The sequence below is a fragment of the Diceros bicornis genome, chromosome 34 (assembly GCF_020826845.1).
Source record: "Diceros bicornis minor isolate mBicDic1 chromosome 34, mDicBic1.mat.cur, whole genome shotgun sequence".
Classification (NCBI taxonomy): Eukaryota; Metazoa; Chordata; class Mammalia; order Perissodactyla; family Rhinocerotidae; genus Diceros; species Diceros bicornis.
In genome coordinates, this window is record NC_080773.1 from 15,801,075 (window position 1) to 15,814,173 (window position 13,099).

At 48.4% G+C, this 13,099-nt stretch overlaps 1 protein-coding gene across 1 annotated transcript; it reads left to right on the top strand.

Annotated features, from left to right (window-relative positions):
- Window positions 1-4,844: 4,844 nt before the first annotated feature.
- Window positions 4,845-11,587, top strand: LOC131396903 (carcinoembryonic antigen-related cell adhesion molecule 3-like). The gene is made up of 3 exons (XM_058529402.1): window positions 4,845-4,908; window positions 6,343-6,702; window positions 11,523-11,587. Exons 1-3 carry the CDS (start codon window positions 4,845-4,847, stop codon window positions 11,585-11,587), a joined length of 489 nt encoding a protein of 162 aa, XP_058385385.1.
- The last annotated feature ends 1,512 nt before the right edge of the window (window positions 11,588-13,099 follow it).

Here is a 13,099-nt window from a genome sequence, read left to right on the forward strand (position 1 = left end):
AAGGAGGAATGTGAGCGCCCTCTAGTGGATGGTTCCTGCTGGCAGAAGAGCAACAAGGGCCAGGAGAGCTGAGAGATTAGGGCTGAACTTGGACTAAGGGAACCTTCAGGCTCAGAAGGAGGCATGTTTAGAGGTGATTAAGTTATGGCTGCCTATAGTTCACCAGCTGGAAGACTGTGGTTTTTCAAAGGGTTATAATGACACCATTGAGTTATGCTGCAGAGTCAGATGAAGGAAATACTATAGCCATTGGGCTTAAAAAATACATGGTAACAAATCTGTATGCTCCGTCGTTAGACAGTCTGCTCTGAAGTTCTTACCACCTTAAGAGGCGGCTTAGCAACGAATACAAAGTCATGTCTATCATTAGGAAAACATACCTTATTAAGAAGAAAATTATATCATAGGAGTTTCTCTTTTTTCAGAATCATACACCTTGGCATCATTCCTTAAGAATGATTCTACACCCAAGAAATGGACTTTGTCAGAGACTGGCCAGTGTCAGGGCCTCATCCCAGCCCCATGGGCTGACAGTACCCTGTCCCCCAACACCAGGACCCACTCAGAAGCACAGGAGCCCTTGATGCTCCCTCACTCGGAGAGTCTTTTTAGTGTCCTCACCATTCAGCCGGCCACTCTCACACTCCAGGCAAAATCTCTTGTCCACTCTTGGATTTGATACCGAAATTACCGACCTCTATTTCTGTCCTTCAAGCATCCCAACACTGTCACAGGTCCAAGAGGTAACTTCTAGTTTTCGCTTTGACAGAAGAGCTCTCAAAACAGTTGCCTTCACCCACCTTGAACAGACCTCCACTTGAGTGCCATCTCGTCACCCGGAAGGATTGGGACACTTGTTTTGGTATCAGATGCTTTCCACCTCTTGGAGGAAACTGTGACTCTCTCCACAGGGGTGACCAGTAAGAACGGACAAAGAGAAATCTCATTAGTGTTCACAGAAGATCTATAGGAATGCATGAAAGCTTAAAGTCATAGAAGAGTCCACGTAAAATCCACATTCTTGAGCTAAAACATGAAGCCAGGTCAGTCTTCACCATTTCCTTAAGAGGAAAATCTACAAAATGTGACATTAAAAATGAACTAGAGAATAAAACATGCATCACAGTTACTGATAAAACTAAAATGATTTGTTTTTTTCCTTAAAAGAGCATCCAGTGCATTCCGTTCATTTTCACAATGATGTAAGAGTGTCCTTCTGTCAACAGGCTGTCTACAATTTGGTGACCTGGTAAAAATGACTCCCCTTTTCCCTTTAAATCTCAAATACAAAAGTACAGGTGGCTCCTGGGCCCTCTCCCAGGTCCCACCACCTACAACCAGCAGCAGGAGGAGCTGGGCCGAGCTCCCCTGGTCCTCAAGACAGCAGGGGCACCCTGGGCAATGTGTTCTGATGTTCCTGTGTCCCAGGGTTGCTGACGGGCAGGTATGGGGCTGGCAGCCAGAGAGTCTCACACTCTCTGTGGCTCTAACACAACCAACATCAGAACCCTGAGCTCTTTGCCTCTGCAGCGTCCACAGACAGCCCCAAGTTCTGGAAGCTGAATACCTACTGGAAAGCACTGGCCCCACACTCAGCTCTCACGGGCAGCTCCTGGGCACGCCTGGACCCCACGACCACCTGCCATGATGCCCCTGGACTGACCTACCAGTCCTGGCAGGTGGTGGTCACTGAGGCTTGGAGGTGCTTTCCTGTAAGGCAGCCCAGATCCCATCACCTGGCCCTTCTCTCAGATTCCGGGAGCATCAGGTGAGCCGGACTGGTTGGTCAGCTCCTCAGTGAGAGCATCCAGACCCCGGTGACAAGGAGGTGGTGCTGAGGCCTCAGGCGGTGCCAGGATGGGAGAGGGAGGTTTGACGAGGAACTGGCAGTGACAACAGGAGGTAGAGCCAGGGTGTAGGCCACCAGGATTAATCTCTTATGACAGATGAGGACATCGGATCCCTTCCTTGTGCCCAGAGGGGTCTCTGTACAGTAGCCTCCACTCCAGCCACAATGTCTTCAAAGATGAGACCAAAGCCAGGCCAGATACCCAGCCATCCCTGTCTGCACCCAGTAACAGATGCGTAATAAACACTCGTTAAATGGATAAAGGAAACCACACAACAGAAGTCTGCCAACCTTGTGTGACACCTAGGGGTCAGAGCACGGTCCATGTAGAGAGAGGGGCACTGGCATCACCATGGGAGGCGGACAGCAAGTGCCCGTGGCTGTTCCAGGGATGGGCCTTTACCTCTCGTACAGTCAGGAGGGAGGACAGGGGCCTCCTAACTCTGAGGGGTCAGATCCCTATTCACCTAAGAAATTCACACCCCTCCCCGTCTCTACCTTGTGAGTGACTTCTCCTCTCCCCAGAGGGCCTGGGCTTGCAGCCTGTGTCCTTCCTCTTCTCACAGAGACCTGACCCGACACAAAATCTGGATTCTCCACCTTAGATGAAGCTACCACGGGGAAGTCAGAGACCTACCCTAATCACAAAGGAAGTCAGAGGGCGACCCCCCATCCCCAGGGTCCCTGGCCTGTGGGGACAGCTGACTGTGGACCCATGAAGATATCTCAGCAGGCAAGAGTGTTGGGGGAACAAGGGGAATTTCCCAAGCAAGATGGAACTGGACAACCAGGATGTGTTTGCTTCCATCTCAGAGGGGCTGAGGGTCCCACAGGGGCTCTCCCCTGAAGGAACGGAACCAACATGATCGTCTGTCTGAGTCTCCATATGGTGTTGCTCCAGGTCTGGGACCTGTGGAGAGATCTAGAGCAGATGACAGGCAGGGACACAGATGACTCGGATGCAATGACCCAGTGCAGTGATGGGGGAAACACAGGCCATTCTAGGTACCAGCCTCCCAGGCCTTGAGACTCTCCAGGGTGCCTTGAGACCTCAAGAGAGCACTCACTGGGCCCTTCCTTTGAAACCTCAGGGGCAGAGAACTCCTCCTGAGGCAGCGCCTCCACCAGGCAGCACAGGACACTGGATCAGGAGTCCACTGGACAACGCCTGTCCTCTCCCTGGGCTCTCCCTGCGCTGGGATGGAGTCGGGAAGCCTGGGACTCGCAGTGACCAAGGTCCAGGCTGACAGACCCCTCAGCCTGGAGGTCAGAGTCCCCCTCAGTATAGGGCTTAGGGTCAGTTCACACCCTCTGGAGCCTGGTCAGCATCCCTGGTGCAGCCTCTGACATTGGCTGCAGGTCTCCTCATGCCCTCCAGTGGGCGATATTGCGACTCACAGTCAACACACAGGAAATCAACTCAGGAATGTGGCTTTGGCTAAGTGGAGAAGGAACATGATTTCCATCCCTTGGTCCAACAGTTCCGTCTGAGTCCTTCCTATCTGCCTGGAATGTTCTTCAGGCTCCTCTAAGGGCCTCAGAGCACCCTGGTCTGTCAGGGGTCCCTTTGCAGCTCCCCGCTTCCTGCCAGGCACCACCCATGGGGAAGGCGGGGGGATCCCAGGAAAGTCAACCAGGCAGAGGACAGAGGCTCCAGGACAGTCAGGGAGCACATGGACAGGCTCAGAGCCACAGTTCAGCCAAAAGACATGGAGAGGGTGCGGTGGTCTCCCTGAAACCTTCCCCTGAGGACCAGGAAGCCCACAGCCAGCTGACCTGTAACCATCAATGTCCTCTCATCCAGGACACGCAGGAAACTGCCCCCCCTTCAACCCCGAGAACTGCAGCTCCTTCTGAGACAACAATATTTGGTTTCTGTCCCTGTAAGCAGAAGCCAGGCTGGTGACACCAGGAGATGGAGGGTGGGTCTCCTCGCCAGTCATCACTCAGCTTGCCCCTTTCTCTCCCCCAGAGTCATCTCTGTGGCCTTCCTGCTGGGAGTAAATCCAACCTTCCCAGAGCATTTGAGGACACTGGGAAGACCCTGGTGCCAAGCTGGGTTTCTGTGTCACAAACAGAAGTATTCCCCCAGGTTTGGGGACCCCTGTGTCTCTGTGTGGTGCTGAAAGGCCCCAAGGCCCAGTGCTGGGGTGGGTGGGTCATCTTCTCAGGGGACAGGGGTCTCCATCAGCCTTGCTATTGAAGGTGGGCTCCACAGGCCAGTGAGATCAGCATCACCTGAAAGCTCGTTAGATGCAGACTCTCAGGTCCACTCCACACATGCCGGGTCAGAATCTGCATCTTAACTGAATCTTCTGACTCTGAACTGGAGAAGGGGAGAGGCTGACCCACGCCCAAAGTGTGGGGTCTCAACCTGGCTGGGTATCCACAAACCTGGGCAGCTGCTAAGCGGCATTTCTAAGGTGTCACCTAGACATTTATAATGTCTACAAAGTTCCACAGTGATTCTGACACGGAACAGGGGTGACATCCCTGTGACAAGAGTTCCTAGTGGGGCCCCCAGGGCTCTTCCTCTGAAAGGAATAGTCAGAAGGAGATGAGAGATAGGGAGGGTGATGCTGCACCCTGACCCAGAGCTGTGGGGCCAACCCATGACATGGTGCCCCAGACTTGTGCTTGCCCCAACAAAGGCATGTGTGTGTGTGTGTTTCTCTGTGTGTGTGTGTGTGTGTAGTGGGGAATCACTGATGAATAAGGCAGAGGAGTCCGTAGATCCCAGGAACAGAAATATAGATAGAAGAGAGAAAGAAAGAAGGGACAAGGCAGGCAGGAATGAGGCGAAGGAGGAGGGTCCTGGGCAGAGACGCCACCCCTGGCCCATGTGACCAGGTAAAGTGCTCTTGCCCAGGGTGGTGGCCCAGGACAGAGGGAGGAAGGACAGCAGAGCCGAAGCATCTGGACAGCAGTGCTTGTGAGTGTTCCTGGAGCCCAAGCTCTTCTCATAGACAGAGGGACAGAGAACATAGCAGCCACCATGCAATCCCCCTCAGCCACTGCCCACAGAGGGCGTGTCCACTGGCAGGGGCTCCTGCTAGCAGGTGAGAGGGGACCATTCCCTGAGGGTGGGCGGGAGGATGGGAGAACAGAGACTGGGTGGGGTCTCCTGGGAGGATGGGGCTCTGAGAGACGAGAGAGGACTTCTCTTGGGACCTGAGGGGACAGAATATGGGAGCAGAGTAGGATGGGGGGAGGAGGGCTCAGCAAGTGGAAAATTTCACAATCTAGAAGTGGTGAGGGGTAGGAATATCTCAATTACTGTACCGTTCCAAGTTAGTTATCACTGAGGACTCATTTTTGAAAATTGATGATAATAATAATAATTTATTTGAGGATGACACTGGAAAAAAAATGAACTAGGGACACTAAACATTGTCTTTACTGACCACACTTTGGAAATTGACAAATAGACAGCAGGACATGGAGGGCCCTGGGAACACTCATTCACTCATCCACAGGTGTTTGCGGCCTGTTCCAGGTACTGCGGGTACAACTAGATCACACAAGTCCCTGCCCTCAGAAGCTCACATTCCATGGGGAGGAGGACAGACAAGCAAAGAGATCTAGAATGTGATGTCAGGGACTGACAAGTGCCACGAAGGGAACAGAGCAGGGAAAGGTCAGACAGTGAAGACAGAGGGTCTTTACAGCAGGTGGTCAGGGAAGACATCTCCCAAGGATGCCCCTGAGAGTGAGCAGGGCTCTGAGGGCAGTGAGGGATTGATCTGGGCAGACACCTGGGAAGAGTGTTGGGAACAGAGGAAATAACAAGTTCAGAGGGGCTGAGTAATGGTGGTCATGCTGCTGACCTTGACCAGTAGACATAACACACACACACACACACACACACACACACACACACACACACACTCCAAGTGTAAGAGACGAAGAGACCTGATCAGGACCCAGGGCCTCATCTTTCCATCCCAATACATAGCTTGTCAAAGTAAATAATCAATAACCAATCTATAGATTAGAGAAATATTTAAGGAGATAGTGTGAGGACCAACCCAAAGGTGTTCTCTTCCCCAGGGAAGAAAGCACTCCAGGGAAGTGTGGGGCAGAGCGTGGTTATAGACCACTTCAGAATAAAGAACATATATCAAGTATGACAGGAATACAATGACTTTAAAGTCACAAGGAGATGCTCAGCACGTACACAGCAGGTCAACTTGTCCTTGGTGCTCTTGGAAGAAAGCTTATGGTCCAGAAGTACTGAGGCTGGAGTCAGGAAAGGGGACACTCACCCTGTCTTTAAAGATACATTCTTTGCTTTGGGGAATGTTTGAAGCAGAGGTACAGTGCGCGGGCAGAGGGCCACAGTCAGGCTGCTCTGAGGAAAACAAGTTTTACTCTGAACCAGATTTAACCCAGAATGGCTTCCCCATACACCTCAATCAGTGAAAACTTCTCATTATTCTTATTATTTTCAACAAGGTCCAAACATTGATTGATCTCTTTCTCTTCCCTCCTAGTCTCGCTCTTAACCGTCTGGAACCCACCCACCACTGCCCAACTCACTGTCAGATCAGTGCCACCCAATGCTGTTGTGGGGCAGGATGTTCTACTCCTTGTCTCCGACCTGCCTCAGGATCTTTATGGCTATGTCTGGTACAAAGGGGACAAAGTAGACCACAAACTTATAATTCTATCATATGCAATAGATACATCAGAAAATACCCCAGGGCCTAGATACAATGGTCGAGAGAAACTATACTCCAATGGATCCCTGCTGCTCCAGAAGGTCACCCAGGAGGACACAGGATACTACACCATACAAGCCTTGCAGAGAAATATGAAAAGTGATGTAGGAACTAGACTGCTCTGCGTATACCGTGAGTGATTCCTCTCTGACCTCTGGGTGTTGGGTGGGGTGAATTCTCCTTCACACACACAGGACTGACAGGCCTGCACTGTGCCTGCATCCCCCTCTGCATTCTGCTCTTTGTTGGGATTTGAGCATTTGGTGCAGGACACACACAGTGGAGACAAACTTTAAAAGATTGGATTTCCTTTTCTGGAATCCAGACCCTGCAGACACTCTCTGCAGAGAGAAGGACCAGATGTTGGGAGTAACTCAGCAGAAGGAGATCAATCTCAGTCCAGGCCCTTGGGACAAGCCCCGGGAACATGGCCCTGAGAAAGACCCTGCAGGGCTTGGTCAGGGCCTGGCTGAGGAGCCCCTTGGGATCTTAACAGAGAACCTCAGCTCAGGAAGCACCTGCCCAGGGCTCCTGACTCCAGTGACCCTGGGGATCCCATGACAAGGTTGGGTTGTGGCCTTGTGGGCAGGGCTGAGTGGGAGCAAGGATTTCCTGGCTTCCTGAGTCCCCAGGCTCCTGAGCTGGTCACGAGGCAGGGCTCACCCCCAGGAGCTGCATCTGGGCAGGGGTGGAACCTGATCCTTCACCTGAGACTCAGCATGGAGAACACAGATGGACAAGTTCCCCAAGCCATTAACTGACTACCCTGGGAGACTTAGGAGACTCCACAGGAAGGTCAGTATCCCCAGGGGAGGAACAGAGGCGAGAAGATGCTGCTGGCAGCTCATCCACCAGGGATGAGTCCTGGGGGCATTCTCTCTTGAAATCAACAAGAACAGATGCCATTCATATGGGCAGCTCCTTTCTGGCAAGATTTAAGTCATGTACCATGAGTATTTAAAGATTATTCACTGACAATCCAGCAGCTGTATATTTATCCTACGTCATTGAGGAGAATTGAGGCAAAGGGAGATACAGTCACTGAACCAGGTTCCACAGACCATGAGCGGCAGACAGGAGGACTGTCTGTAGCCACAGCCCCATCCTCTCCTCCACCAGGGGCCTTATCAGGTGTCTGTGGACCCCAAGTCCAAATTGTCAGTCCAGATCCTTTCTTCTTACGTGTCTCCAGCTCAGAAAGAGACTTCCTGGCCTGGGGAGTGAGAGCAAATGGAGAATTCATCACCATTTACTCTAGAACTAAATTACCTGCATCAACAATCAGAGTCAGTGCAGGGAATGTCCAGGTCGCCCCCTCGGGTGGATGATCAACCTCCCTGCACTGGACTTGACATCATTTATTTGTTTGCTGGTGTGTTGGGGTCACTTCCACTGGAGTAGAAAGGGAAGACTTTGACATCTCATTCCCTACTCTACCCCTGAAACCAGCACAGGGCCCGTGGGTAACACACTCTCAATTGCTTTTGATGGAGGAAGGAATGAATGGTGAATGAATGAATGATCCAAAATCCCTTCAGAGACTGGATGCCGAGTCCTTGGACTTCTGGCCATATAGGACATGTCCTCTGACCCTCCAGGGGCTCAGGACCATGAGCAGGTATTTTAGTGCTCTCTAGAGAAACATTCCTTCCCACAATTCATCTGAGATCCTGGAGTATTAGTCATAATTCTCCCATATGGAAGAATTTTAACTTCTCATCAAATCTTGATCTCATAACCACCAAACACAGACCGTCCACTAGGGCCAGATTTGCAGCCAGTTCAGGCTTCCCCCTTTCCATCAGTCAGACCTTCTGCATTTGCTCACGTCCACACCTGCCCTCAGCAGAGACACAAGAGACGTTAAAGACCAAGGGAGAGATAAGATTCTGCTGCCAAAGCCAGGCAGCTCCTGCCTGTCCCCTCACTCTGTTCTGGATCATTCCTTGGACTCTCTCTATCATTTATTGGGTCACGCTCATGTCAGTCACAATCATGTGGGAGGATCTGATCCATATCTTTGCCCTGAGGCCTGAACACTCACCTGACTGCTCTGTTTGCTCCTGGTCCTCATGTCCCAGACTCACCATTACCCATCTCTAGGAGAACCTTGAACATGGTGCCTCAGAGAAAATATACCTCGCTGGGTCATGGAGGTGTGTGCAGCAGGAAGGAATCATCCCTGGTTGGCCAGGCAGTCAGCTGGACAGTGAAGAACCAGCAGAGGCATGGAGGGCAGTGTGGGAGAGTGATGGTAACACTGACCTCCATGCTATGTCTTTTCAAGACCAAACCCTGCTAACATATTGACACTTGAGAAAGTCTGTGCTTTCTCCCAGACACAGAGCAGGCGGCCTTATGTTCTCTGAGCACTCAGATCCTCATGAATTTGTCTTCAGATACACAAACCTGCCTTATTCTTTTAAGGACTCAGGTTGGCTGAGAGGTGAGAGATGCCAACTCTGATTGAAGATGCCTGGCAGGAACCAGGTACCACACAGGGCAATGTCCTCTCTGTTCCCTGCACAGTGGAGTTACCCACACCTGTCATCACAAGCAACAACTCCAGCCCCGTGGAGCACAAAGACTCTGTAGACTGAATGGGAACCTGAGACTCGGAATACCACCTTATGTGGTCCATCAACAGTCAGAGCCTGGAACTAATAGGTCATAAGTTATTCTGTGTACAATCTGTTGAATAATCGCCATATCATTTCACATGGTGGACTGCACCATTTTAACTCCCTGCCAACAAAACACAAGGGTTCCAATTTCTCCATATTTTCTCCAGCATTTGTTGTTTTCTGTTTTTCTGAAAGTAGCCATTCTAATAGATATGAGGGGGTATTTGATTATAGTTTTGATTTGCATTTCCCTAATGATTAGTGATGTTGAGCCTTTCTCAAATGTTGATTGGTCATTTGTAGATCTTCTTTGGAGAAATGTCCTTTCAAGTGCTTTGCCCATTTTCAATGATCTTATTTGTTTTTGCTCTTATTGAGTTTTGGTGTTCTATGTATATTCTGGATATTAACACCTTATTGACATATAATTTGCAAATTATTTTCTCCCATTCCATAGGTTACATTTCACTCCGTTGATTTTGTTCTTCAATGAACTGAAATTTTTTATTTTGTCAAAGACCAATTTAGCTATTTTGTCTTTTTTTTGCCTGTGTTCTTAGTGTCATATTAAAGAAATCACTGCCAAATCCAATGTCATGAAGTTTTCTTCCTATATTTTCTTCGAAGAGTTTTAGAGTGTTAGGTCTTACCTTAAGATTTGATCCATTTTGAGTTAATTTTTGTATATGGTGGAAGGCAATGGTCTAACTTCATTTTTCTGCATGTGGATATCCAATTTCCCAACACCATTTGTTGAAAAGACTGTTCTTTCTCTGTTGAATGGTCTTGGCTCCCTTCTCAAAATCATTTGATCATATAATCGAGGCTTTATTTCTGGATCTCTATTTTATTTCACGATCTAGATCTGTCTTTCAGTCAGTGCCACACGATTTTAATTCTTCAGCTCTGTTGTAAGTTTTGAAATCAGAAAGTGTGAATCCTCCAATGTTATACTCTTTTTTAAAGACTGTTTTAACTATCAGGGTTCCCTTGAATTTTAGTCTGGATTTTTCTATTTCTGCATCAATTTCTTTGAGATTTTTATAGGGATTACGTGAAATATGTAGATCATTTGTGGTATACTGGCATCTTAACAAAATTAATTCTTACAATCTATGAACATGGATGTCCTTCCATTATTTGTGACTTTTTTAATCTCTTTAAGAATGTTTGGTAGTTTTCAGTGTACACATCTTTCACCTCCTTGGTTAAGTTTATTCCTAAGTATTTTCAACTTCTGATGCTATTGTAAATGGAATTGTCTTCTTAATTTATTTGGATTGTTTATTTTTATTCTATAAAAATGTAAGTGATTTCGAGTGTTGATTTTGTCTTCTGAAACTTTGATGAATTTCTTTATTAGTTCTAACAGTTTTTTTTGTTTGTGGGTGGAATCATTAGGATTCTCTACATGTAAGATTATGTCTTCTACTAAAAGAGATACTTTTTCTTCTTTCTTTCCAATGTGGATATCTTTTATTTCTTCTTCTTGCCTCATTGTTCTGGCCAGGACCTGTCTACTATGTTGACTAGAAGTGGTGGAAGCAGCATCTTTGTCTTGTTCGTGATCACAGAGGCAAGTTTTTCAGTGTTTCACCATTGAGTATGATGTTAGCTGTGAGCTTTTCATTTATGACCTTTGTCATATTGAGTAGTTTCCTCCTATTCCTAACACTGCCTGTCTTTTGATAAAACTGTAACCACTTCTCTCTAGAGATTTCCTTCACTGTGATATTCAATCTACAGACCTGGAAATACAAGTCCAGTTCAGAGTGAAAAATTCTTTAGATGAGAAGCTCTTCAGGTCCTAAGGTGGTGAGGATTGGGCGGGGCCATCCCCAATACATAATCAATTATTTCACAAGAAGTCAATGCCCTCCCACTTTCTGTAGCATTCCCTTGGCCCCAGAGATGGACAGAGCTGGCAAGCCTGCCTTCCCCAACACACACGGAAGAGCATCTAGGGAATGTGGCCTGTTCTTTTCTGAAGTCAAAGAATGTTCTAGGAAAAAATCAATGAAAGTCCATGAGAGAGAAATTCCACTTGATCACGAGGTTGTAGGACATGTGGGGTGAGAAGAGGACTCTGATGCTAATAATACAGAGATGTCCAGGGGGACAGTTCAGGAGTCAACCGGGGGAGATCAAAATGAGTGGTGCAGCCCTCTCCTTACAGATGGTCACCTGAACAAAGATGCTCATCCTTCTGCAGGGTTCAGGGCCATCCTCTGGGTCACCTTTACAGAGTGGCTGAGATCTCTGAGGAAGGAGCATGGCCCCAGGCCCCAGGCTCACTCTCAGTCAATCACCTCCTCTGTTTCTCCACAGCACTGGTCTCAAAGCCCCCCATCAGAGTCCGCAGAGGACATAAGGACCCCAGTGACAGAACATAAGGACTCCATGGTCCTGACCTGCCTCACAAGTGACACCAGCATCTCCATCCAGTGATTCTTCAGTGACCAGAGTCTGAGGTTCACAGAGATGTTGAAGCTGTCCCTGGACAACAGCACCCTCGCCATACACCCAGTCAGGATGGAGGATGCCAGGAATTATCAATGTGAGGCCTCCAACTCGGTCAGTTCCAGCAAAAGTGACCTCCCCAGGCTCAATGTGAAAGATGAGTCTGGCCCTCTGGCTCTCTTACCCTCCTCTATGTTATTCAACTCTGAATAGATTTTTTTCCTTATCTGTAAAATAATGATCTGATGCACTTTTCAAGTAGAGTTGCTGTGATAGTCAATGCTGAAGGTGGAAATTCCTTAGAAGACTTGCATTGAGTCAATAAATGCTCAGCAATGTGAACTGACATTGTCATTATTGTTGGCGTAAGGTCACATTCCACTCCAGTCCTCAGCTCCTGTTGGTCTCAGTTGCACCATCTCCCCAGTGGAAGCGCGGGCAGTGGTTGTGCAATGTAGGGTGGGAGCAAACAATAAGCTCTTAGGAATCTCAGTTCTATCCCTCCTCTGGGGGAGGTGTGGATGGCGCCAGAACTGTGACACAAACAATGGGAATAGACAGAAGGACATCCATGCGGGTATCAACACTGATCCTTTTCTCCCTGTCTGATTCCTCTCAGGAATTCCTAAAGTCTTCTTGAGCATTCTTATTTCCATGGCAATAGAGTTATTTGTGTAGGTTCAGTAAGACTCTGTCCTCCTTGTTACTAGGATATCATTGGAAACATTGATGGTACAACCATGGCTTTGACTCGATTGTCCTAGTTGAGAATGACGCCCATGGGATCAGACATGACCCACACTTCAGGGAGCTAAGGTTGACTTGATGGGTATTTTGGGGATCCAGAGAGGAGAGAGCCTCACTCAAAGCTCTAGAGACTGCAGGTGAGTCTTGATGTTTGGGCTTCCTAATGTCAAGAGGCTGCTAAAAGTCCTGTCTGAGGATCCTTAGGAAAACCTGCATCAGAGGAGAAATTCTGTGGTGAGTGTGCAATCCCGCTGCACCTGTGTAAATAATCAGGCCAAATCAAGTGAGAGCAGCCTTGTTTTAGGATCAAGAACACTCTTCCATGGAGATGATCTTTGTTGAAACGGAAAGTGACTCTTGGAGAAATGTTGTGTTTCTATGGAAAAGTCCAGCAAGCGGAGCCTTCTGATGCTCAGATTCTGGCCGTGTTCACTGTCTCTCTGCTGTTTTGCACACGTTTATAAATTGCAGAGAACTGATGGAGATGCAGACTGAGTCTTGGCTGATAGAGATGGAGTTGAGTCTCCTTCCTGCTGTGCAGAAAACAGTTTTGTCATGACCTAGACCCTCACGTTCCCCAACACTCAACTAAACTTTAGACAGTTCTTCCTGACTGCAGGCCCCTGGCCTCCGTTTCCTTAGAGCATTTCTGATAGAAATGTAATTGAAATCTGTAATTGCAGATTCTTTCTCTGCCC